This window comes from Dysidea avara, chromosome 3 (genome assembly GCF_963678975.1).
Source record: "Dysidea avara chromosome 3, odDysAvar1.4, whole genome shotgun sequence".
Lineage (NCBI taxonomy): Eukaryota > Metazoa > Porifera > Demospongiae > Dictyoceratida > Dysideidae > Dysidea > Dysidea avara.
Genome location: NC_089274.1, coordinates 35610877 through 35636232, shown reverse-complemented (window position 1 = coordinate 35636232; position 25356 = coordinate 35610877). Strand labels below are relative to the sequence as shown.

At 37.1% G+C, this 25356-nt stretch overlaps 1 protein-coding gene across 1 annotated transcript in view; it reads left to right on the top strand.

Moving 5' to 3' along the window:
* LOC136250836 (uncharacterized) overlaps positions 1-25356 on the top strand; it is a 118318-nt gene that overhangs the window by 37225 nt on the left and 55737 nt on the right. Inside the window, exons 2-8 of the mRNA XM_066043161.1 lie at positions 1964-2026; positions 2136-2624; positions 2748-2942; positions 13145-13336; positions 13385-13573; positions 24385-24573; positions 24622-24810. Of these exons, the coding sequence (XP_065899233.1) occupies positions 1975-2026; positions 2136-2624; positions 2748-2942; positions 13145-13336; positions 13385-13573; positions 24385-24573; positions 24622-24810 (1495 nt within the window). The 5' untranslated portion in view covers positions 1964-1974. The remainder of the gene's footprint in view (positions 1-1963; positions 2027-2135; positions 2625-2747; positions 2943-13144; positions 13337-13384; positions 13574-24384; positions 24574-24621; positions 24811-25356) is intronic.

Genomic DNA, 25356 nt, shown 5'->3' with positions numbered 1-25356 from the left:
GATCACATTTATCAAACAGTACAGTAGTACTAGGGATCCCCCCAAAAATGATGCGCATTGACAATGCCACCCTTAAAAATTTTTACCCTAGAACATCTTATGCGATGAAAATCACCTTTACAGCATCTAACATCAAATGTAGCATTAAATACAAGAAAATACTTACAGGCGGCTGGATATAGATTATAAAAAAATCACCAAAATTCGAATCTTCATCTACAGTGGAACCTCTCTATTACTGACATTTTGGGACCCAGAATTTTTGGACACTTTTTGCTGTAATATAGAAGTTTTCCCCTTCCAGGTAAAAGATGTGCTAACCAGACCTGTTGGGACCAAAAGTTTTGCCCTTATTATGGAGGTGTTTTCTATTGTGTCCTTAATTTGGGGAGTCTGTTAAGAGAGGTTCCACTGTACCTTCCTGATAGCCAGCCAGCCAGCCAGCTAGCCTTCCCTACCCGCCTGCCTGCCTGCCTGACCACAGTCACAAAGCTGGAGACCAAACAAAACATTGCATGGCCTCCATTTTACACCACAGTAACAAACTCACCAGTGGCATGTACCTTTTGGGGTTCCAATGAGTATGTGCCTTCTGCGCCTTGTCTTTTCTGTTATCTTCTGGTCTTTGTCCTTCTTCGTGCAATGAAACCATATTGAGTATCAACGCTTTCCTTGAGCAGCATATCTAGACGCCGCAAACTTATTTAAGTACTTACACTCAGTAGATACCTGTAACTTCATGATAGGTTTAATACCACACCTATTAATGCAAGTTTGGTTGATTAATAATGATTGAACACCGAGACCACACCTCTTAGCAATCATATTTACTCGATCACGATGCTAACCCTCATTATTATTGGTCTAGTTGTACTCATAGCACTGGCACAATGAAAATGTGAAATAGTGACACATCCCCCGGTAGGTGAAAGGCTGACTCGAGATGCTTTACTACAGCAGTCACCCTAATAGAACAGTCACATGTGTATAGCTGTATACTATAACAAAAAAAGTAGGGATCCAATTGATAAAAGGTAGTGAAACAAGAGATGAATGATGATATTTACAGCATAGCTTGGTAGAAAATCCCTACTTTGGCATTGAACAAAATCATGTTATAACATTCCAATGTAGGGATTTTTCCACTGAGGTATGCTGTAATATCATCATTCATCTCTTGTTTCACTACTTTTTATCGCTTGCAGGATTCCTAGGCTACTTCATTTTTAAATTAATGTTTTTAGTTACAAGCACAACAGTTACAAGCAAGGCAAAAATATTCACCACAAAATGTTGTAATGGTCTCTGGTAAGTGATTTTCCACTACTGAGATGCCTGTATGTCTTTAAAAGTATGATGGTACTGATATGGAGTACAAAATAATGGGTTTGAGATTGTACTATATCCCCAGATGAATAGGTAGCTCCATATGCCAAATTACATTTAGTTTATATCTACACCTTTGTTTTGGGAGAGAAGACAAGTGCATTTAATGTGGTCATGCATGTGTGCCTGATGTGCAGATTGGCTGTATTCATAGCACATGAATACAAGTCTGATATTTCTTATACTGCATCAGTTTATAAAAATGTAAATGAAGCTTCTGAGTAGTAATTATGCTCAAAATTTTCATCATTATTCTGACGATGTGGGTGGAAATGAGGAACTAATACTAATAAGTCTGTTCCAACTTTTCGACTTTTGCAATCAAAATACAAAGCAAGACTTTGAAATGGTAAAAATTACTGCATGTAGCTGTACCAATTTGTCAGGAAAGCTATTCCATAGTGACCAATGGATTAGTGTAATAAATTAACTATTCCATCAATTAGAGTGACTACTCTATTAGAGTATATGTTATCTAACTGCTTCAGCATGCCAGAAAAAACCATTATGTTATCACCAAATTATTGTATCCCTAAAGTCTGATTAGAAAATTATAATATGTGTATTATCATTATAGCTGTTTGTGATATGGATCTAATCTGTGTTATGATAGTATTGATGTGTAGTGTGACATGGTCAAGTGAGTTTGTAATATTTCTATGTGCAATATGAATGTTAAATCCTGAGGTCTAACTAGTTTGAACTATTAATAATAGTGTAATCACATGTTATATATTTACATCCAACAGGTGGACAGACTTGTATAGATGATGTTGATGATGTTCAGCTAATTGGTAGTGATCAAATTAGTAACAACAGAATAGCAATTGTTCCACGTCTCAATTTTACTTGTAATGGTAGGATAACCAACATCAGGGTTAGGATATCACCTGATGGTACTGGGGATAATTTTCCTTATATACAAGTATGGAGACAATCACCATCTTCACAACCCTATAATTTATCTGATGAAGTTCAGATACAATCAAGTCACCTCAATACTCAGTTAACTTACCTAGAAGCAAACATTCCTCTCACTGGTAATAACAGAATACAATTTCAATCAGGAGATGTTATAGGATTTTATAATCCATCTAATTCCCGTTATGAAATTAGGGATATTACAACACCTGGATATCTGTTCTATGTATTTGAGAGATCTACTGCTACATCACTTGATCTTAATAATGCTAAAATCACTCCCATGGGACGACAACCATTAATTCAGTTCACACTTGGTGAGTATGGTGACAGTTATTTTATTTGCTGTTATACTTCAATAGGATGTGTAGACATTCATCTAGGTGTTGTGTTCCTTAATTAGTTAATAATTATCAACCACCTCTGTTATATTTGTATAGATATTCGTTGTATTGACTTACGAATACCATCCAATGGAGAGATAACATCATGTAGTTCTGGTAGTATTGGAGTGGGTTATGAGGGAGACACTTGTAGTTTCACATGTTACACTGGTTATGTGCTAACTGGTAGTGACACTAGGACCTGTCAGGGTGATAGGAGCTGGAGTGGTAGTGATGATGTGTGTAGAAGAGGTGAAATGTAATAGTTGTAGTTACATTCACACATGTATTTATTCTCCTTGCACTTATTGTAAATATTTTTGTATAAAAGACCACTTTACAAGGAGTAAACATTTTTAGAAAAAAAATAATAGTATACCTAAAATGCTTTGATCTTTGGGAGATAATAAATCCACCAACAGACCTGCCAGCAGATTCTTAAGATAGTTAACAAGTTTATGTTGTGCTACTTCCAAAACCCAGGTGCCATACAGCAAACAAACCTAACTGGAATCAATTAACAGTTTACTAAACCAATATTTATTTTGGGTTTTGCTTTGTTGCTACACATATACACAATTGAATCATAGTAATTTGTATTTTGTAATTGATAAAATATTTTGTAATTATGTTGCTAAGTATATGTTAAAGCATAGCCGCGAGTGCTATATGAAAAATAAAGTACGAGGCGCGCGGCTGAGTACTTTATTTTTCATATAGCACGAGCAAGGCTATGCTTTAAATGATTTATGGAACTTTCTAGTCGTGTAGCTTCACCATACACTACGACTCGTAATTAACAAGTGTTGCACGAACTATTAGCAGCCTGAACGCACAAAAACTAGTTTAACAAAGTAACTCACACGTATTTCACCATAGTTTGGCATAATAGACGTTCATTGCGTCTTTTGGCAGGTTTTGCTTGCAACCCACAATCGATTCTATTGTGAGTCACATGGTGAAGTATTTCCGTGATATCTCCAGGACTTGTCCGTTTACATTAACAAACGTAACAGCAACGTTACCTTCTCCCACCCATCATCGAAGCATTTAGGTATGTCTATAAAAGCAATCCAGTGGTGAAACTCGTATTGGCTGGGGTGATTGATTACTCAACGCGGTGAGGCTATCAGCCTTCACTGGCTTGGGTGATTAGTTGTACTGGCGCGAGCCCCGTAGGCTATTAGCCTACACTAAGGCACGTGGGCAACTGTGCTTTATTGCCCGCAAAGAGTGCTTATTGCCCACAAAGAGTGCTTTATTGCACCGCAAAGAGTGCTTTATTGAACGAATAAAGCACTCTTTGCGGTGCAATAAAGCACGCTTTGCGGTCGATGAAGCAGTTGGCCGGCTGAGAGTGTACTTTATGAAATTTAAATTACGCTTTTTCCTTTGATCTCGCCCACGCAAAGTTCTATAAGCACTGTTAAGGTACCTCAAACAAACCACTTTATAATAATGCAAAGAAGTATCTCTTAACTGTTTTATAGTTTGTCTATAGCATTTTCTTACGCAAATTCTCCCGGCAAGCTTCAAAGCTGCTCTTCATTTTCGTTCGTGTATGTACAGGCACAGCCATTTTTCAACATGATGGAATTCGTTATACCCAGTAACCTAGGAGGCTGGCTGTGTTGTTTTTTCAGTTGTTTGACATCTGTAGAGCCCATTGGGAACTGGCTTCACCCGTATTTCAAACTGGCATGGATTCACTTCCTTAAACCAAAGCTTACCTTCTCGGAAGTTTAATACAGGCTCTATATGGCCTTTATTTCTCACATAAAGGCTGTTTTTAGCGAACAAAGTTTTGCTCCCGCGGGTGCGGAAAGACAAACAGATATACAAACATACGTAGATACATACAAACACACACACACTTTTTGGAAAACAATTTCAGTAAACCAGGTGAGCGCCTGCCCACAGCCAGCCTTTAGGCCAGCTGTGGATGCACCTGGTTTAAAAACTAACAGAAAGACCTCAGGCATGGCAAATCTCATTTTTGATCATTTGTTTGTTATACTCTCCCAAGCATATTGCAGGCTAATAGCTAGGGCTGGGAGATTGTATTGTTTGTGGTAATGATTGTCTCTTAACATCATTATTTTGATATATGTATTATAAATAAATGCAATGTTGTGACATAACATGTAAATGTGTATTAGTAAATTCAAAATGGTGGCACACACTGTTGTGGAAGAATCCAATGCAGAAAACAAACCTACACTTCTGAGACAGTTCATTGTGTGAATAAATCTTACTACGTAGTTTAAAATCTTACCTGTTAGAAACTCTTGAATTTCTATTATGCTGTTTGCATTATACTGTAACTCCCATGGCCTTAATTGTGTTAAACAGTTGTACACAATTTCACTGTGTTTTGTTAAAATAAATAATTTATACAAAGCTGTGCATATACGATGATATTGATGCATGTGATCATGAGTTATAACATTGTGATAGCTATCATAATTGTGATAACTACAATCAGGAAAGTAGCACAATTGCTCAGCCCTACTAATAGCCTGCAGTGTAGTGGGTGAAGTCACCCAAACCAATATGAGTTTAACAACTCCATTCATTTTATAAGCATACCTCTGGTTATGGGAGGTACAGTTTAACATTGTAACTATGTGTGTCAGGATGAATGGAGATATTTTGTTTAGTACCCATCTGTTTTCTACTTCAAATAAACTGTAAATGGAGGCCTAGATAGTAAGCTTCCTTTTAGAATGGTTTGTACATCACCATGCGTGGCACGTGCAATGGTAGCAACTGGTTAATTTCCTTGTTGACATGGTTATCATCACTAGTATCTGAATTCAGGATGTAACGATAAGGTGTGAGCTTCAATTTATTTAGCTCTTCGGTGAAAACACATTTAGTCTTTTGCACTTGATGTTAAAATCGTGTGAAATTTTAAAATGACATTTAATCCAATCCTGCAATGATTCCACCTAGTGTTACACTGGTGGATGTATGCTACAAGTTTCTATTAATTGTGCTGAATATCAGCTACTAAGGTATTAGCACATCCAAGCAACTGCTTCTCTGGACTTTGTTTTCTTCATTTTTGAAGTACATGGGGTCCCCACCCAACCATCCCTACGTGAGCACTTGTGAAACTACTAATGATGCACCAATACCACTTTCACTACCATACAATTCAATACGTACTAGTGAAATTTCCATTTTCAATGCAACCAGAATGGTATTATCCCAAATTTCACTGCTACCCATGCTAGAGTCTGGTTGCTAGGGCTCAAATGGAGAATCAAATCAAAATATCCCATTGTTAGGCCTAGACAACCACCAACGGTAACCTTTGCAACCATTGCCTTGGAGACAATTTCTAAGGTAATAAGCATTTTGGTCCATAGCACCCATTCCTTAGCAACCATTGCTTAACAACTGCACTACATACTCTAGCCAATGAAATTGCAATTACAACTTTTCACTGCTACCAGTGAAATTTGAGATATATTTCACTGCTGCTATTGGGACTTTTGTACGGGCAGTGAAACAGGTATGGTATTGGTATATGTAATAAGATGGATGGCAGTAGTATTCAGGATTAATAGTGCAAGCATTATAAACAGAAAGGAGTAAAATAGGGCGAGGCAAAGCCAAACACTATTTCCTTCCTGTTTACAATGCAAGAACTATTCATCCTGAATACCACGGCCATCCGTCATATTACAAATTAATCCGACAACCATAGCAATTGTTACTAGGCAACAGAAATTCAAAAAATAACCACTGTAAAAGACCAATCACACTTAGCAACTGTTGCTATGGTCTCAAAATTATGTTTACCTTAACAACCATTGCTAAGCAACCATGCTGTTGCTATGCCATTGGGCATCTATCACTGTGGTAACACTAGTTGTCAAGTTGGACATTTACTTATAATAGAAACACACCACACTATTTTAGCCAATCAGATTAGTATTACAGGTTTTTGTCAAGGGATATTGACGAACAAATGTAATACTAATTCTATTGGCTAATCACTTGACGTACTTCAAAGTAATACATCAAGGTGCTATTGAGAGTATTATATTGTAACACATTCACTTGTTGGATCATGATAGATATTAGGTGAAAAATGTCTGAGATCGATCCAGTATCAATATTTAGACTATGGTACGGCTCATTTACAGATTTACTAAATCACTTAGTCACCTGACATGTTCATTTAGTCACCTATACATGTTCACTTAGTAGCCCACCCTCAAGCAATTTTATACATGATAAATAATTATAGCATGAAAGGCACAATGCAGTACTTGATAATACTGTAATACTCTTCTTCACCGTGTTCTGCAAATAATTCTTAGACTAAGTGGCATATCTACTGTAGTTCTAGCCGTTACTCTGGTTACCAGTTGAATAATTATTTTTGTAGGCACTGTAAGACTCCACTGTTCTGCATTGCTCTTTTACCCCACACTCATGCTCTGGCTATAAAGGTATGCAGTTCACTGCATGGTGTTTTTGACCATCAATCGTAACTCTATTCATGAGGAATAATGTCCTTTATGGCTCTGAAGAATCTTACTTTTTGTCTTACTGCTTTTTCCACTGCACTGTTACTGCACTATAGTAACAGTGCATAGTGCTTGTTGACCTCTTTCAAAGAATTCTAGGTCTCACTCGACTCTGTTCAAATCCTATGTACATCGCCATCTTGAAAAGCAGTTAGGTGATGTCATACAAAGTATCGATTAGTATCAGGCTTACGGATACTAGCCTGTCACCACCAATATAGGGCTGATACCTATACCAATATTGGTGCACCACTAGAAACTACTATATACCCCTCAAAGTTTTAAATCTTAAAAGTTTCTTTTTTTTATTGATGTAGTTGCCATGTTTTGCACCCAGAGACAAGGATTTATTGAGATGAAACAAATAATCTACATGATTTAGATACTTGTAAACTGCCAATCAAATATTTCATATTGCTGTGGCCTATACTGATATAGCCTTAAATGTTAAAAGCCAGCCATAAGTCAACCTTGTGGCCCATCCATTTTTCATACAGGTACAAAGATGTTTGATTATTGAAGATGGAATGTTGCATGTATTACTACTTTTAGTTGTAGTTTAAGTGTTTTGTTAATTCCACATATAAGGCCAGACCCTTGGAATTGTCACACACAGATCTCTATTCAGATGCAATGGATATGGTACATACCCTATCTGATGGTGATACACATGTGCGTATATTATTGGATAAGTAGAGAAGCTTAAAGAATATGCCGATACACAATAATCTTGTGTGTAACAATTCTAAGTGTTGGGTTTGATGTGCTCCATCATAGTACTAGAATGGTTTAACATGCTTACTTGTTTCACTCTTGTTTCTTTTTTCAGCAGTATCTTTTTTTGATAAATAGTGACAGATTACTTTGTTGACAAGTATTCCATTCTTACCATCAAGACTCACGGTAGTGAGTCGTGTGGCCAGTAAAGCAGAAATGCGTGCCGCAGACAATAAATGACACGACCACTACACATGAAGATTTTACAGGAATGAACGTTGTCACATTTGGCCTTCCTGTAACTCACCCGTCACTTACGCTATCCCTCTGAAACTCTAGAGTTGAACTCATTGTGTCACTAGTGACTACCACACAAGCAGTGAAGCAAATCCATGCCGACTGTTTCGTGATTGAGATTGCCGACATCAAAGGGTATGTATCATTTTTATTTATTTTTTTATTGCACGTGGTTAGACGCAACCGCAAGTATATGCCTTGTGTTCCTTTGTGCATTCCGAACATTGATTACCCTGCTATCGCTTCAGTACTCTCTCAATCGCCTCAAGATTCGTATCATCGATTTCACTATACATCATTACCCTACAGTCGTAATTTCAGCACCAAACGAAGTTTCAGTCGTCCTCAGTCAACCTAGAGGCCAAATACAAAACCCATATTGTTGTTTTCCGCAATACTCGCTTGGCATGTAGGGCGATGTGTCTTTAAATTGTTCTAAAAGTTTTGTTGAGATTGAAACATATGTTTTTGAGAATGGCTAGTTTGGTAGACAGCACAGAACTCTCTCTTGTTTCTTTTTTCAGCAGTATCTATTTTTTGATAAATGGTGACAGATCACTTTGTTGACAAATATTCCATTCTTACCATCTATATTATATAAAAGAGAGTTCTGATAGTTAAATCAAGTGTTCTTGTCATTTTCTTCAACTCAATAACATGATGACTTAGCTTTAGCCATTCCATCACCTCAGCATAATATTAATCATTCAATTTGTAAGTTAATCAGTGTCTCACGCATGTGAACTTACTACATGGTTATCCATATCTCAAAGCTTTGGGTGTGAAACTCCACAGCTAGAAGGTCTTTATCCAAAATGTGCATTGTGCTTAAAAATATATTTAATTGAAAAATTGCTGAAAGTTTTAATTAAGTTTTCCTACAACTTTTACATGTAAAGAAACAGATGGTTTCCCAAATATGGTCACAATTATGACTACTAAACCAGCGCATACTGAAGAATGGTACCAAGCATGTCATTATATTAATTTAATTTTTTTGCATCTGAATGTGCCTCAACAATTAATTGCTGAAGTGAAGTGGCCATCACACTTCATTTTCAGTTACAGTGGAACCTCTCTTATCTGGACCTCTATTATCCGGGTTTACACTAATTTCACAATGCGAGCACCCCTGCTCATATATATTGATGTATTATACCACAATTGGTTTCATAGATAATAGAGGGCACGTTTCTATCTAAGGAATTATTTCTCATGATCAGTAATCCAAAGTTAGGTTAGGGTTTGGGTTCAGCTATATTCTTTAATATAGGCTAGATTGCTATTTTTATATTATCTTGCATTTAAGTATGTCTAAAATTCACTAAAATTCAGGGTTCCGCCAGCTGGAAGCGGTGGTACAGTGGTTATGGCTCTGCATGTGTTATGAATAGTCCTGGGATCGAGCTCAGAAATCTCACATTTATTATTTTTCATTTTTTACAAGTTTTGATAAGTCACAAAAGGCATAAATTAGTGCTACCCATTATCCAGGCACCTCTGTTGCCTGAACAGCCCAAATTAATCACGTGGTTTTTAGTCTCTTGACAATAAGGAAGTTTGGGTTAGATGAAAGCACAAGATGGGAGCGCTGTTTACCTGTTAGGTGGCTTGTTTATTCTACTAATAATAACTACCACTTGGTTGCTAGGTGATAAAACATGTTTACAGCCCAAGGGAGTGACCATGTATGCTCTGTAGTGGCTTCCCTTCTACCCACTAAACTGTATAGTACAAACTGATAGCAATAATAGTATTTAAAACAGTTACTTCAGTATATTTGCATGTATTTCTTAGGTACGGACATTTCTGAGATAAGGACTGTGCTATGTACCAGACTGCCTGGATAAGAGAGGTTCTACTGTATGTTCTGCCCATTACATAGCATTGCAAATAGAGAACAGTATGAGAAGTGTATCTCCAATTAATCCGGTCACTATGGAAAATATTAGCAATAAATGTGATAGCTAGTCAACACAGCCACCGGAAGCCATGTCACACTATTACGAATTGACTCCTTGCATTGTCAGCAAAATGAATTAGGACACAAAGGAGCACAAAAGTGGGTCCATGCCGATGCATGTACATACTGCGGTTGGTGAAAAGGCACGCCTTGGGACAAAGCAATGCCAAACAATAAAGAAATTAAGCCTGTAGCCTTATTCATTGTTGAATTATACTTGGTTGGAGGCATCAGTCAGTTGGTCAGTCAGTTGGTCAGTCAGTTGGTCAGTCAGTCAGTCAGCATAAAATTATGTTAAATAAATTTCATGAAAGGGTTTAGGGTCACTCTACATGGTGTTATGTATTATGCATAGCTGAACTATTTACAGGTTGACTTTTTACACTCTACTGAGTGACTTATTTGTAGATGAACTCTCTACATAGTGACGTGATAGTAGCTGATCTTTCTACAGGGTATCAATTTTGGTATTTAATTACTTGTGTGGTGGACTAATTGTGTGGGCAGCTGATATTTATAAATCTTTAAATTCATTGCATAGCTAGGGTCTGCATTCCAAAAAATCAACTTTTACAAATCATCGTAGTACCCCATTCTTACATCCACCATGAAACCGGAAGCATTATTGTTGTCTTCACAGAAATATTGTTTTTAGTATCTTATGAGAAACAAATATATTCTTTTTAATTTTGTGCTCCACACAAAGGATTGGATGAAACTTGCTACTTAGCCAAATCTTATCTTGTAGTTAAAAAATACATAGAGCAATGAGCAAATGATTCTGGCACAAGGGTGCTTTCTTTCATAAATCAAAGAGCTAAATGTGAATTTTGAATTAAAGGTGCCCTACCAGCCACGACAAGAAAAGCCAGCTCTTCTTCACAGTGTTGTGATGCATAGTCTGTGCATCTGGAAAAGATCTGAAACTTCTCACCATCTGGGTGACAAGTGTAAAATTTCTGCAGCATCAAGGAATTATATCGTATCTTTTAGCCATTTTGCAGCCAGGATAGTCATCAATTTTTAACTACAGTATGATGGGAAAAAAGATGGTTGGTACTAGTGGTTGTCAATTGTTATTTCATCCATAACCTCTATGTATTGTTCAAAACTCTATAGCACTGGAAGCAGCAAAATTGTTCAAATTGTTCAAATTCATCTTCATCTCTCATGCTCCACAGCTGTTTCAAATATTTGCTAGATCACCCTAAAACACCACCACATTGCAAAATATCCAATAATATACCAAAAAGCACAAAAATTTCCTTTTTTGAATTAAGCTATGTAGGTGGAGCTCCTGGAGAACTGCTGAAATATTGCATCACATGAAATCACAGAAACACCAACTGCTACTATACTGCCAAATGTTTTGGACCATCCAGATTTCATTATTCTAGGTGACTAGTGTGGTATCAGGAGTGCTGGAAAGGATTTTAGCGCCATTGAGAGAATCTTGTGTAACAAAGCACAAAATATTTGATTCTCTTCACTCAGATGGTGAGAAGTTTCGGATCCTTTCCAGCATAGCCAGGCTATGTATCCAACCTTACCACAACACTGTGAAGAAGAGTTGGGTTTCTTGCTGGCAGCTTCAATCGAAAATTCACATTTTGTTTTTAAGGTTTTGAAAGAAAGCAACCTTGTGCAGGGAATCCAGTGAATCATTTGCTTAATGCTTAGCATGTTTTTAACTACCATAACTCTGGCTAAATAGCAAGTTCCATTTGGTCCTCTCATTTAGCACAAAATTTTGAAAATAAAACTTTTTTGCATCTCATGAGACACTAAAAGTGATATTCTGTGAAGACAACAATTGTGTCTGGTGGATCTAGCAATGAGGTACTACAATGAACATACCACAACTGATGTATAAAAGTTAATTTTTTGGTTTGCGGACCCTAGCATAGCACTAGTAACAAACCTAGGAAACTGATAGGTAAGCTTTTAAATCGCTAAATTGCACAGAACTGACCGTCATTTCTAGTGCAATTATGCAATCACACACCAAAAGGTGTTTTATCGAAATTTTAGTTTGATATATCAATGATTAATATTGAAATATTGAAATCAGCAATTGTAATATCAAAATTTGATTTGATCACGATATCAAAAGATTATTGTGATATTGATCTATTGATAAGCTTTTGATATATAGCTCAGCACTAGGCTTTACTTTGAACAAACATGGCTAAGCCTTTGTCCATGTATGGCTATGCCTTTTCCCACATGCCTTTGCCAAAGCATGACTGTGTCTTTACCCACATAGAAAAACACATGGCACCATGAGAAAAATGCCATCAAGTTATAAGTGGATTGTACTGTAGCTGCAGGTGTAAATACCTCCCTTGTTTCGTTGCATTTTTATCTATGACCCCTTTACTCAAAATAAAATGTCTAATTTTTCCTTACACTTGTAATTGCTATTGAAACAAGAAGGTGGATAAGTGGCAGTTTTTGCTTTCTAAAAATTTGGGTACCTGTTATAATTGAGCATTTGTTTCATTGATTAGGTTTGTTTAGCCAAGCTCAAAAGTACCTTCAATAAAATGCTCAAATTATTTCGTGGAACTTTCTGCTGTTGACTTGCCAACTTGCTTGCTTGCATACTTACTTACTTACTACTGCCTTCAGCTAAGCGTAACTCAATAATGGCTAAGGATACAGGCTTGATTTTTTCACTGCTAGACATTACTTCAGTCCAACAGGTGAAGGTAAGCTTTTCCTGACTGTTAGCAATGAATTATCACCTGAGTACTTATGGTCCAACTGCCATATGCTTTCAGTTATGGTTGTTAAACCAGGCAAGCACCCACAGCTGGCCAAACGCTGGCTATGGGCACCCAATCTGTGAATAGCTGTTTGGGCATTAATTAATAACCTGTTTGCATGTACTGTAAATGTAAACTCTTTTCTCACATGTTGCATTTGTTTAGATATTCAATGTAGTGACTTACCAATGCCATCCAATGGAGAGATAACATCATGTAGTTCTGGTAGTATTGGAGTGGGTTATGAGGGAGACACTTGTAATTTCACATGTAACACTGGTTATGAGCTAACTGGTAGTAACACTAGGACCTGTCAGAGTGATATGAGCTGGAGTGGTAGTGATGTGTGTAGTAGAGGTGAGCATTTTACATATATTATTTTGTCCATTATAACAACCTTTTCAGTGTCTTGTCCATCACTTACTCATCCTAATAATGGAACAATCACTTGTTCACTGGGAGATGATGGAGTTCCTTTCTATGAAGACACTTGTAGTTTCACATGTAACACTGGTTATGAGCTAACTGGTAGTGACACTAGGACCTGTCAGAGTGATGGGAACTGGAGTGGTAGTGATGATGTGTGTAGAAGAGGTGAGTCTTGCATATGGGTAACTAACAACTTAAATAATGCATGGAGCACCATACCAGTGGTATTGGTTGGAACTATTGACAAATGAGTACGAGTGGTCATTTAAGCTAAAATTTAGCAGTTGGTACAACTGTAGTTTTTACGACTATTTAGTAACTACAATACCACAGATTCTGGTTATTAGCACCACCACATGTGCGTATGGAAAATACAGCATGAGGGTATTTGCTTCGAGACATCTCCCGAGTGCTGTATTTTCATACACACAAGCATAGGCGGTGCTTTAAGTATTTTTATTGTACTTCGCTTGGAGTGATTTTCTTGAGTACCTGGATTGCTTCAATTTTTGGTGGTCAGACTATCAGTAAGTTGTCATATAATCTATTTGTAGTCGTAGAATTAACTAGTAAGATTAGTTTGGCTAGTTTTAGCATTTAACAGTGTCAGGCACGTGATTCATCATGCCATCTGTGTGAGGTTGTTGCTTCAATTTTCGGTGTCAGACTATCAGTATCTGTTCATGTAATCTATTTCTAGTCATAGAGTCAACTGGTAGGATTAATTTTAGCAATTTACAGTGTCATACATGTGATCAATCGTGCAATCTAAGTGGGGTTGTTTTCATAGCATTCCACTGTGCTGTATAACTGTACTGTATTTGCCTAATTAGCCACACATCTGTGCTGTATGACTCATACAGTACAGTTATGCAGCTAATTGGTAAAATATGGAAAATACAGCATGCAGTGGCACTTTGATTCTCCCACGCAAAGTACAATTATTTATAGTTTAAGCACTGCCACATGTGTGTACAGAGAATACAGCATGGGGGTGTGCCAAGAGGCTAATACAGTATGAGGCGAAGTTGAGTGCTGTGTTTGCCTCGAGACACCCTCTCAGTACTGTATTTTTCATATACACAAGCATAGGCAGTGCTTTAAGTGTTATATTGTACTTCCTGGTTGTCTGGTTTGGAGCAATTTTCTCTAGTACTCAAACCACTGCAATTTGCAATGTCACGCACGTGATCAATCGTGCTGTCTTAGTGGAGTAATGTTTAAATAGCTTCATGATCAGATGATCAGTAAGTATTTATACAGTCTATTTCTAGCTGTAGAACGAACTGGTAGGATTGCTTTGGCTGGTTTTAGCGATTTACAGTGTGTTGTTTTCATAACATTTCATAAATAAATTCTCCACATAGCTGTACTGAATTTGCTCAAGTGTGCTGTATTTACCAAATTAAGCACATGACTGTACTATATTTGCCGAATTAGCTGTTCTGTATTACTCATACAGTACAATTATGCAGCTAATAAGTATTGTATGGATAATACACTATGTGGCATCACTTTGACCCTCCCATGCAAAGTACAATGTATGGTTATAAAGCACATATTTCTTGTTAAGCACACATGATAATCTTGCGCTATACACACCTGTTTATTAAGCGTATATAGTTGAAAGTGCCGCTCCAAAGTCATGCTACATAGAGTGGAAGCAGATCATCATCATCAGAACATTCAGAAGTGTCCTAGTACATTTTATTCCCTGCCAGGTAGCTATGTATGTAACTACAAGTATCTGTAATAATGATAGCTGCACGTGACTCCTCAGGATTGTCATTTCTTAACTGAAATATAGCATTTCACTGATGAGTAGACTATATTCAAAACATTGCAGGCACATTTTATCGCTCTCCTACCAAAAGTTTATTTATGAGTGCATGTGCTAAACAAGTATAATAAATTTCATTAACCTTTTTCTCAAAAAATTATGACACCGTACACCATATGTAATCTATGGTACTACACTAAAGCCACCAGAAATGCCAAATCTGCTGCTTAGCTTAAAATAGGTACATCTTTAATATTTGTGACCTAATTTTAGAAAACCCTTGATCTACACAAAATAGTACTTTTGTAATAAAACGCATTTAAATACAATGAGTAAAAAACACAAGCTCCAGAAAACAATTAATGCAAGTTTTTATCGCCTTGTTGGTCGGTGAATTGACACTTAAGTGGAGTAATCCTGGGTATCATTGTGTTCCCCTCTTCATAGGGAGTTCAAAATCTTTGTTTCATCTCTATACGCTGGTGGGTTTCTGAGTTACAGACGTTTGTTTATGTTGCAATGACGAAAGAATTTACGACAATCTTTCTTCAATGAATTCTCCTTCCTTCTGGGTCACAGAAGAATACCTTTGACAACAACTATACCTTGGTGGATTCACAAATTCATGGTGAATGCAATAAACCAAGATTCATTTCTGTACGACATTGTATCTGCAAGGTATGATGGTTTATGTAAGCACCTGTAGATTATTTTCTCGATGTCGCACATACCGCACCTGTATTAACATTAGCCTGTAATTGGATGGACTCATTTACTGGACTTGTGTAATAGGCTGGAAACAGCCCCTTAACAATAATTCTAGCTCCTGTACTCCATTATCTAGCTACAAGTACTCCTTGTAGATTACTAAGGTCACACTTGACCATTCATTGATAAAGGCTATTGTAGTACTAGTGTATAATAATTTGAAGAATTAAAACATGGTTAACATCCCAGTGACCATATATGCATATACTTTGATTTGAAATGTGACACTAAGCATTGCAAGCTAACTGCTGGTGATTGTAAACTCAACTACATGAAAGCAGACTATCCATCAAGTTAAATGAAGTGGACTGGGATACAGTTTTATGTGATGAATCAATTGATATCAACTGGGACATTTTAAAAATATACAGTTAACCATTTCAAGTAAGTATACCCCTAAAGTTACTTAGAAATCCATCTCTAATAAACCATCATGGTGGACTACTCAAATTAGCAAATCTACAAAAGAAAAGCATCATCTATACTCACAGTCTAAGTTTACACGCTCAGATGCTGATTATGCCACCTATGCTGCTAAAAGAAATCAGGGTAAATCCATGATAACACCTGCAAAAGCTCATTTTGACAAAATTCTACTACAAAACCTTACCACCAATCCCAAAGCCCTTTATGGATACGTAAGAGAAAAAAGTTAAGTTAAAACTCCAGTTGGTCCATTTGAAAAACCAGATGGATCCTTAACTGATAATGACAGTGAAGTAGTCAGAAGTACTAAACAACTGTATTTACTCAAGAGGATCCCCTTGCAGTCCCCGATTTCACACCAAAAGTCAACTGTTCTTTAAGTGAATTCTGTGTTTCTGAGGAGGGAGTACATGATAATATATTTTCCCTGAATTCGAACAAGGCCCCAGGACCTGATGGTATACATCCATGTTTACTAAAAATTGTGCTAACACTCTCACTAGACCACTATTTTTGATATATGCTCAGTCACTAAATACTGGAAAGATCCTTGAAGAACGGAAAAAAAGCAAATGTTGCACCTATTTTCAAAAGGGGACAGAAGACAAAAGCAAGTAACTACAGGCCTATATGTTTGACATCACAAGTTTGTAAGGTACTGGAGTCACTAATTCGGGCGAAAATGATGCAGTATCTTCTGTATAACAGTATAATTACTTATCACCAACATGGCTTTGTTCCTAAGAAATCTTGCTTCACAAACTTATTAGAAACTTTTGAAGCATGGACAGATGCAGTGGACTTGGGTTTTGGTGTTGGTGTGATCTGCTTGGGTTACAGTAAGGCCTTTGATTCAGTACCTCATCTTCAACTAATTGGAAAGTTGAAAGGCTATGGAATAGGGGGTAAATTATTATTCTGGTTAGAAAGTTTCCTGCATGGCCGATCCCAAAGAGTAGTGCTTAATGGATCTGAGTCTTAGTGGTCAGACATAACTAGTGGAGTACCTCAGGGATCAGTGCTGGAGCCGTTGTTGTTTTTGCTATTTATAAATGATATCGCTGAATTTATTCAGAGTCAATTAGGTGTGTTTGCTGACAACACAAAGACGTATTCAATTATCAGAAGTGTTTGTGATGCAGTTAGATTGCAGAGAGACTTGGGCAACATGCAAGGATGGTCAAGATTCTGTCTTCTCAATCTCAACCTTGAGAAATGTAAAGTTATGCACTTTGGTAAAACTTTAGGGTACAAATTATACAATAGAAACATCAACTACCCCAAGGTCAATACTAAAATTGACTGAAGTTGACTTTGAAAAAGACCTAGGGGTTTGGACTTCATCATCCTTGAAGTTTTTCCTGCATTGTGAAAAAGCTGCTGCTTGTACAATGAAGATTCTGGGAATGCTCAAAAAGACATTTGTAAGGATTTCTAAAGAACTATTTAATTTCTTGTACAAGACATATGTAAGACCTCACCTATAGTACTGTGTCCAACTTTGGTTCCCATACTTAGCTAAAGACATTGATACCCTGGAGAGAGTACAGAGATGGGCAACTAAACTTGTAGCTGCTCTAGCTAATCAGCCATATTAGTCAAGACTGAAAGAACTTGGAACTTGGAATTTATTCTTTATATTGTCGAAGACAATGTGGTGACCTTATTGAAACATATAAACTACTGAAAGGTTACTATGATATGGACTGGTCGAAATTGTTTACACTTAGCCTCATCTCCCACACAAGAGGTCACCATCTGAAACTCTATAAACAGCAAAGTAGATTGCAACTGAGAACCAACTTTTTCACCCAGAGGGATATAAATCAATGGAACTGTTTACCAGCTGGAGTGGTTTCAGTACCCACCATATCAGATTTTAAAAAGAAGTTAGACGACTTGTGGCTTGTCACAGGATATGGATACGAACAAAAGCGTTGTGCCTAAACTTTTATTTTTATATCACTTGTGTGTGTATCCATTAACTAATAATAATAATAATAATAAATCCCAGGCAAGCCAGAGAACACTAACACTTTAGCTTACTGCCTACTTTGGGGAAAAATTGGGCAAGCCCAGGAATTCACTGGGGCATGCAAAATCTCTCAAGCAAAGGGGTTAGGGTGTTACTGTCATCCCTGCATTTGATTGGCTGCACTTGAGGGATGGTTGTGCCCGTCAGCGTTACGGTTATTCATCAAGCAGTGTTACTATGCCCCTCCATCCTGGGATGCCAGGTTGGTAGATCATTGCCAAAAATAATGGTCGGCCATTGGCCATTTTCTGAGCAAATTCCCATTTCAACTGACCGTTTGGTGAGTTGGTCGGTGAAACGACCAACCAGCAGCAGAAGCGAGAGCAGAAGCCACAGTAAAGCTCTACCTACACAATCAAAAGTAGCAATTTACCATTGCCAAATAATGATATGAATAAAACTCAATCAGGCTATAACCAGTGTCACACCAAAATTAGCTACTCAGCATTGTGCAGGGATCATGTGATCACATGTAAGGTTCTAATACTTTGGTGTACACATTGACAGTCTGTGAGGACGAAATTGTGACTGTGTGCATTGCTCTGTGAAAAACAAAGGCATAGGGTGGAAAGAGTTTATAGAAGATTTATGCCAAGCAAAGGAGATTATAAGTGACTTTTCACATGTCTGGTTTTGGCAGGCTACAGTTAGAATAATGCCAGATGCTACCTCCTCATGATATAGCAATACAGTGAATCAAATAGTAATCTTGAAGGAATTGGTAGAAAACCAAAATTATCAGATGAGGATTCATGGACAAGCCAACCACTGAACTAGAAGACGTGATACCTGGTGACATGGTTGGCGGAAGGTAGTAGTTCAGTCTTGCTGTAGCCACGTCACTATCGTGGTAGTACAATTGACTTGAGCCAGGTGTGGCTATTACATGTATCAAAGCTGTGGCATTTAATATAGTACACCCTGTAGTTAAATAGTCATAGCTCATGAGTAAGGCCAGGCAAAATCCACAAAAAAAAAAATCAAATTTCCATGCGGGCGGTAGGTCATTTTTCATTTTTAAAGAAAATACTCCAAATCAAGCTGTCTGTTATTATAAAGATTAGCTAAAGCCTTTTAGAACTAGTACTTACGTTTTACCACTGTTTCTGAGGTGCAAGTGACATTTGCTGTGCTATAAAATGATAGTCAGTCTTCTTTTAAAATACTTGTGCATGTGATTGATAACAGCAATAATGAAATTAGAGGCGGTGGGGTAAAAAGGGATGTGGGTGGGGATGAGAAACAATTAATCAAGTTTGCCTGGCCTCAGATACATTATAGTATACACAGTATAAATGCACACATTTTGGAATAACAAAGGAGCCCATATGAAAATTGGCTCCTAAGATGTATGTGGTGCAGTCAGAAATGTTTCTAGGTGTTACACGTGTTAGTGATTTCACAGCGGCGATTGTTTCTGGTGTCCACTAGTATCCTGTCTGTCAATGAAACTCATCAGCTGCTGTAAAACTTTCATACAAATTGTAAGGGATATTCCCAATGGTGCAAGATGACCAACCAAATCTGGAAATAACCTAGCAAATTTACTTTTGCTAAGACATACGACCATGCAATAGCAAAGGTTTATTTCTGGCACTGGTAGATAAACACAGAAGATAAGAGTTTAAAATGGGTGGGTTAGGTTGGTGGGCAATCGCAAGATGACTTGTTAAACACTCAAAACACTGCATGGGTGCCAATACACGTTGCTGAATGGCAGGTGCTACAACTCTGAAATCACTATTCCATGACATGCAGAGAGGTGGTGCAATGCTTCATTAGCACATTCCAGATGGGCCCGCTTGCACAAATTTGCTCTATGCCCTCCCATAGTGCCTGTTCTGTTAACTTAAATTTACTAAGTTAAATTGGTACGAATAGAGATTACTGAAAAAAGTAAAGAAACAAGAGTCAAACAAGCCAGCATGTTAAACACACAGAGATCTCTATTTGGACTCAATAGATATGATAGAAACTAATGAAAAACAGTAGTTTCTCCATAAATCAGGGGCAGGTAAGTACTGATTTTGCTTCTATATAAATGTTTATTTGAGTCCAAATAGAGATCTGTGTGTGTTTAACATGCTGGCTTGTTTGACTCTTTTTTCTTTACTTTTTTCAGCAATCTCTATTCCCATGTTTAATTTTTAAAAGTATTTTCATACTAGTTTGTTTACTCTTTATAAATCCATTTATGAATAGCTTACATGATAAAAAGAGGTGCTGGTGGTGCTTGATATTACACAGTACAAGAGTTCATAATATAAAAAGAGAGGCAAATTTGTTTGAGAATGGGTGTTATCTTTGGACGTGAAGAAAGACATAGGAAGGAAAATTTTATTCCACTTGGGGGTACTTAGAGATAATAAGTCACTCTCTAGGGTTCCTATGGATACAAATACATGAAAATAGTAGAAGAAAATATGCTGACCACCTGTAAGCGTTCGAGTGTTAATCGGATGGCTGCAGGTTTGAGGAGGTCCAGTCATGGATTTTTTCTTCTTTCTCCTACTTTTCCTACTTTTCAAGCATGTATACTTAGTGAAGTTAATATAAACATCTTAGGCCTTTATAAGGCCTTCTGTTATACAGGCTCTGCCTTAACCAAGTACTTTAATCATAATGAAAGTTATGTAGATAGTTGTTATCCCCATAAACGCTCACATTTTGCCTGTGGAAAAAATAATAGTTGCACTAGTACTTTGACTGAAAGATGATGACTGTTGTGTTAGAAAGTTAGGTTGCTGTGTTGGCAAATGTACTTGGTTATGTGTGACCTTGTCCTATAACCAAGTACTAAAGATACGGTCAAATGCGGTCAATATTATGCTATAATTAATGAATGAATGAATTAATGTACGTAAAACTACAAGGCCTACAGACCTGGGATAGGATTGCCGCCATTGAACAAAGGTACAAATGTATAATGCTTACCCGTATTCATGCTAGTGACTGAAAATCCATGCAATTCCATTTAACACACACTACAAGCAGTATGTTTGTTGGTATTGTTTACTTGTATTACCTTTTATTGTTTCATCATTACACCTGGCTTGCCAAACTCTGGTTGGCTGTGCTGTCTGTTAATTTGTAAACAGTGTGGTATGTTTAATGTTTGCTTGTATTGTACATTTTGCCTTCACCTGGCTTGCTAGACTCTGGCTGGCTTGCTTTATCTGGCTCAATTGGCTTGAATATTCTAACAGTACAGTATTGTGTATCTCCTGCAAGTTGTGTAGCTATGCCATAGTGTGTACACATCACTATGCCATTGCCATGCCACTAATGAACTGCATTTATCTACCAGTGACCTCTAGTTGATACTGTGCTGTATATTGGCTACATAGCTGAATGTACCATGAAACCACCTAACTTCAAAGCCAAATTTCAGGGTACATATCTTATAAACCATGGCTGGCCATGATACATTTACATGTACCATGGCCTTGATATATCTGATGAAGTAACGTTGTTTGTTTTTATAAGAATCCTGGCAGTATTCGATTGTGGGAGTTTATTATTACTCACGTGATGAAAACCATGAACCCGATTTTACATTCTACAACACTCATACGAAGGTGATTCGACACCCTTACCACCCTATGAGTTGACAAACGGAAGTTTAAGGTGAGAACTAGTGTCATGGTTAATTTACAATCGCGTGTCCGCATGTTTGATTACGTACCACGCCCACTTTTTGTATATCACGAGGTAACCACTCTACAGCGAAGCTTACCCCACTGGATGTTTAGAAAACATTGTAAACAGTGGTTAAAAGATGTAGCAACTTTGAAACACTTGTTAAATCGCAAAATTGAGTGTTTCCGTGATATTCATAGGATTTTCCCATTTATGTTAACAAACGTAACTGCAACGTTACTTGCTGCTGACCCATAATCGAATTTTACAAGACTCTATATAATAAATCCAGCGGGTTGCTTCGTATTGGCTTGGGTGATTAGTCACCCACCACAGTAGGCTATTAGCCTACATGGTACATATCAGTTGTATCACGTGCCCTCGTGATTTGCCTGATATGTACACCCACGCTCTCGGGCCTAACGGCCCTCGAGCTTGGGTGTACATATCAGGCAAATCACTCGCGGGTACATGATACAACTATTACATAACATCTATCTTCAGTGTTGCCAATAAGGTGTTGCTGCATACAATACTGCAATAATGTATAGCTCTCTCCTGTATGTTTTGTATGCAGATACTGTGTACACATCATTGTGCCTTTGCCACACCAACCAATGATGTACTGGCACTTAGCTACTGGTGGCCTCTAGTTTGTATTATATCTGTCACTATTGTGCCATATTGAATTGATTTAAGATCATAATTGTTTTGAACGTGCCTTCACCACCTAGTCATACATAGCCTCACCAGGGGGTTATCACATTGGTGTGTGTACTTGGTTGTATGTGACCCAGTCCTAGTTATATAACCAAAACCAAGTACTAAAGATAATAAGAAACGTGGTTAAATTACGTCATAAGTAAATAATAATAATATTTGAGAAATCTGCAGGGTCCAAACAGCAATTCTGTAGCCATTCAGCTCAGTTTCAACTCTTACGTCTGTGTACTCAAGAAAATCAGCACACAGAAGGTGTTTACTTAATGTGGCTGTAGCACAAAACTTGAAGTGCTCTGATCATGCTTTTAAAGCATAATTGCCTATAATTACAATGTAACTATTGTAACTAGTTACTATTGTAACTTAGTTACTTTTCAGGCAGTTGTAACTAGTTACAAGTTACTAGGTACAAAGCAAGTAACTAGTTATATTACTGGTTAGGCCATCATTATTTTATTCCTCGTTTCCAATCACCGCAAGCATCAGTTTTTAAGTACCCGCATGAAATTTATTGATTTGATTATAGATCACATGAATACAGTATTTTATGACAGAGGGAAGCACAGGATGACCAAGTGTTTAGGTAAATGTATTAGCTGGGTATATAAAGAGTAACTAAAGGGTTGGAGACCTTCCACTCAGGGTGCATGGGTACACAGTCTTTGCACCTTTTAATTGAAATACTCTAATAGAGCAGTCAAATACTCAAATAGCAAGGGTCAACTGTATAATTAATAATCAACAATCACCACCCACCCACATCAGTCTTTGCTCTACTAGGTGATGGGAAACAAGCAGTATATATAATAATGATGGCCTTACTGTATAGTAACTAGCTATGTAACTAGGGACCCGCTGATTATGCTTACATAATAATGAGCATAATAGGTGCCTGAACGCATAAAGTATAATGCTAGCATAATAGGCAGAACACTTGTGCATTAACATGAATTCTTGCTTATCAAAATAAATATCACAGAAAAGATCAATATATTCTAATAGAACAGTCAGAGAATAATCAGACAACTGACTGTTCTATTAGAGTATATCAATCTTTTCTGTGACTTGCATTTTGACAAGCAAGGATTAGAGTTTGTGCTTCAGCGGCTTACTGTTTTCCCATAAAATGCAAGAATGGTGGTATAAAAACTTAATATTGAGCATAATTTGAGCATAATAGGTAAATATTGAACAATAATTTAAGCATAATGGGCAAAATTTTGAGCAGTGCAGCATAGCATAATAGGTAAAATAATGAGCATAATCGGCAGGTCCCAATATGTAACTTAGTCACAAAGTAACTAGTTACCCCCAACTCTGAGTGAGTATGACACAAGTATTTGCCAACATATTATCTGCCAAATTTCAAGAGTTAAATCGCCAAAATTTTCTTTCACCAAAATTTAGTATCATATGATACTATGGTTTGTTGTTAATAGCAATCACAGTGTTGTATGTAGTAGTTATACCATAGCTGCGAGGGATTTTGCTGATATAAACACCCCTGGCTGCCACAGGTCCGAGGGCTGCGGGTATATGTACAGTATATTATGGCAACACAGTACTCAACTTCTTTACCACTAACACTTTATATCTTGTATATAGTTTCCTGTCCATCACTTACTAATCCTAATAATGGAACAATCAATTGTTCACTGGGAGATGATGGAGTTCCTTCCTTTGAAGATACTTGTAGTTTCACATGTAACACTGGTTATGTGCTAACTAGCAATGACACTAGAACCTGTCAGAATGATGAGAGCTGGAGTGGTAGTGATGATGTGTGTACAAGAGGTGGGGGATGAGATCTGACATTTATAAACTATAAATATTTTATTTTAGTTACTTGTCCATCACTTACTGATCCTAATAATGGAGTGATGACTTGTTCACTGGGAGATGATGGAGTTCCTTCCTATGAAAACACTTGTAGTTTCACATGTAACACTGGTTATGAGCTAATTGGTAGTGACACTTGGACCTGTCAGAGTGATGGGAGCTGGAGTGGTAGTGATGATGTGTGTAGAAGAGGTATGTTATTTTGTGTGTGGTTACTGTGGTACTAGCAACAGTTGTTTTTTTTGTAAAAGGAAATTATGTACAAATTATTTAAGTTAATTAAATTGTGATGTACACACAATATCTCTAATTCAAAAGGATCTGTTTTAAAGGTTGGACAAAAATATAATTTCAGTGTATGTTTATTGTGAGATCTATAATAATCATAATAATCATTGTAAGTGTCTTGATGTTGATGCTATTAAAAGTGAATCATTGCAAGTGCACTTACTGTACATAAAAATGAAAATAATTCATAGTAAAAATTGTCACAAAGCTTTGCATGTATATCTGAAGAATCTGTTTGCTTGTACTAGTAGGAGGGAACGTTAAGCAGCTAACCAACATAATGCAGTAGATTAGAGAACAATATTGTGTATTGTGTAATTCTGTATCTCATGATTCTTCACGTGACTTGAGGCTCCCAGCCATATGCTTGTAACATGACTTTTTATGATTGATTGTACTCTGATACCGACTGTTGTATTTGTTCTTATCATTGAATACTGAGTTATTACA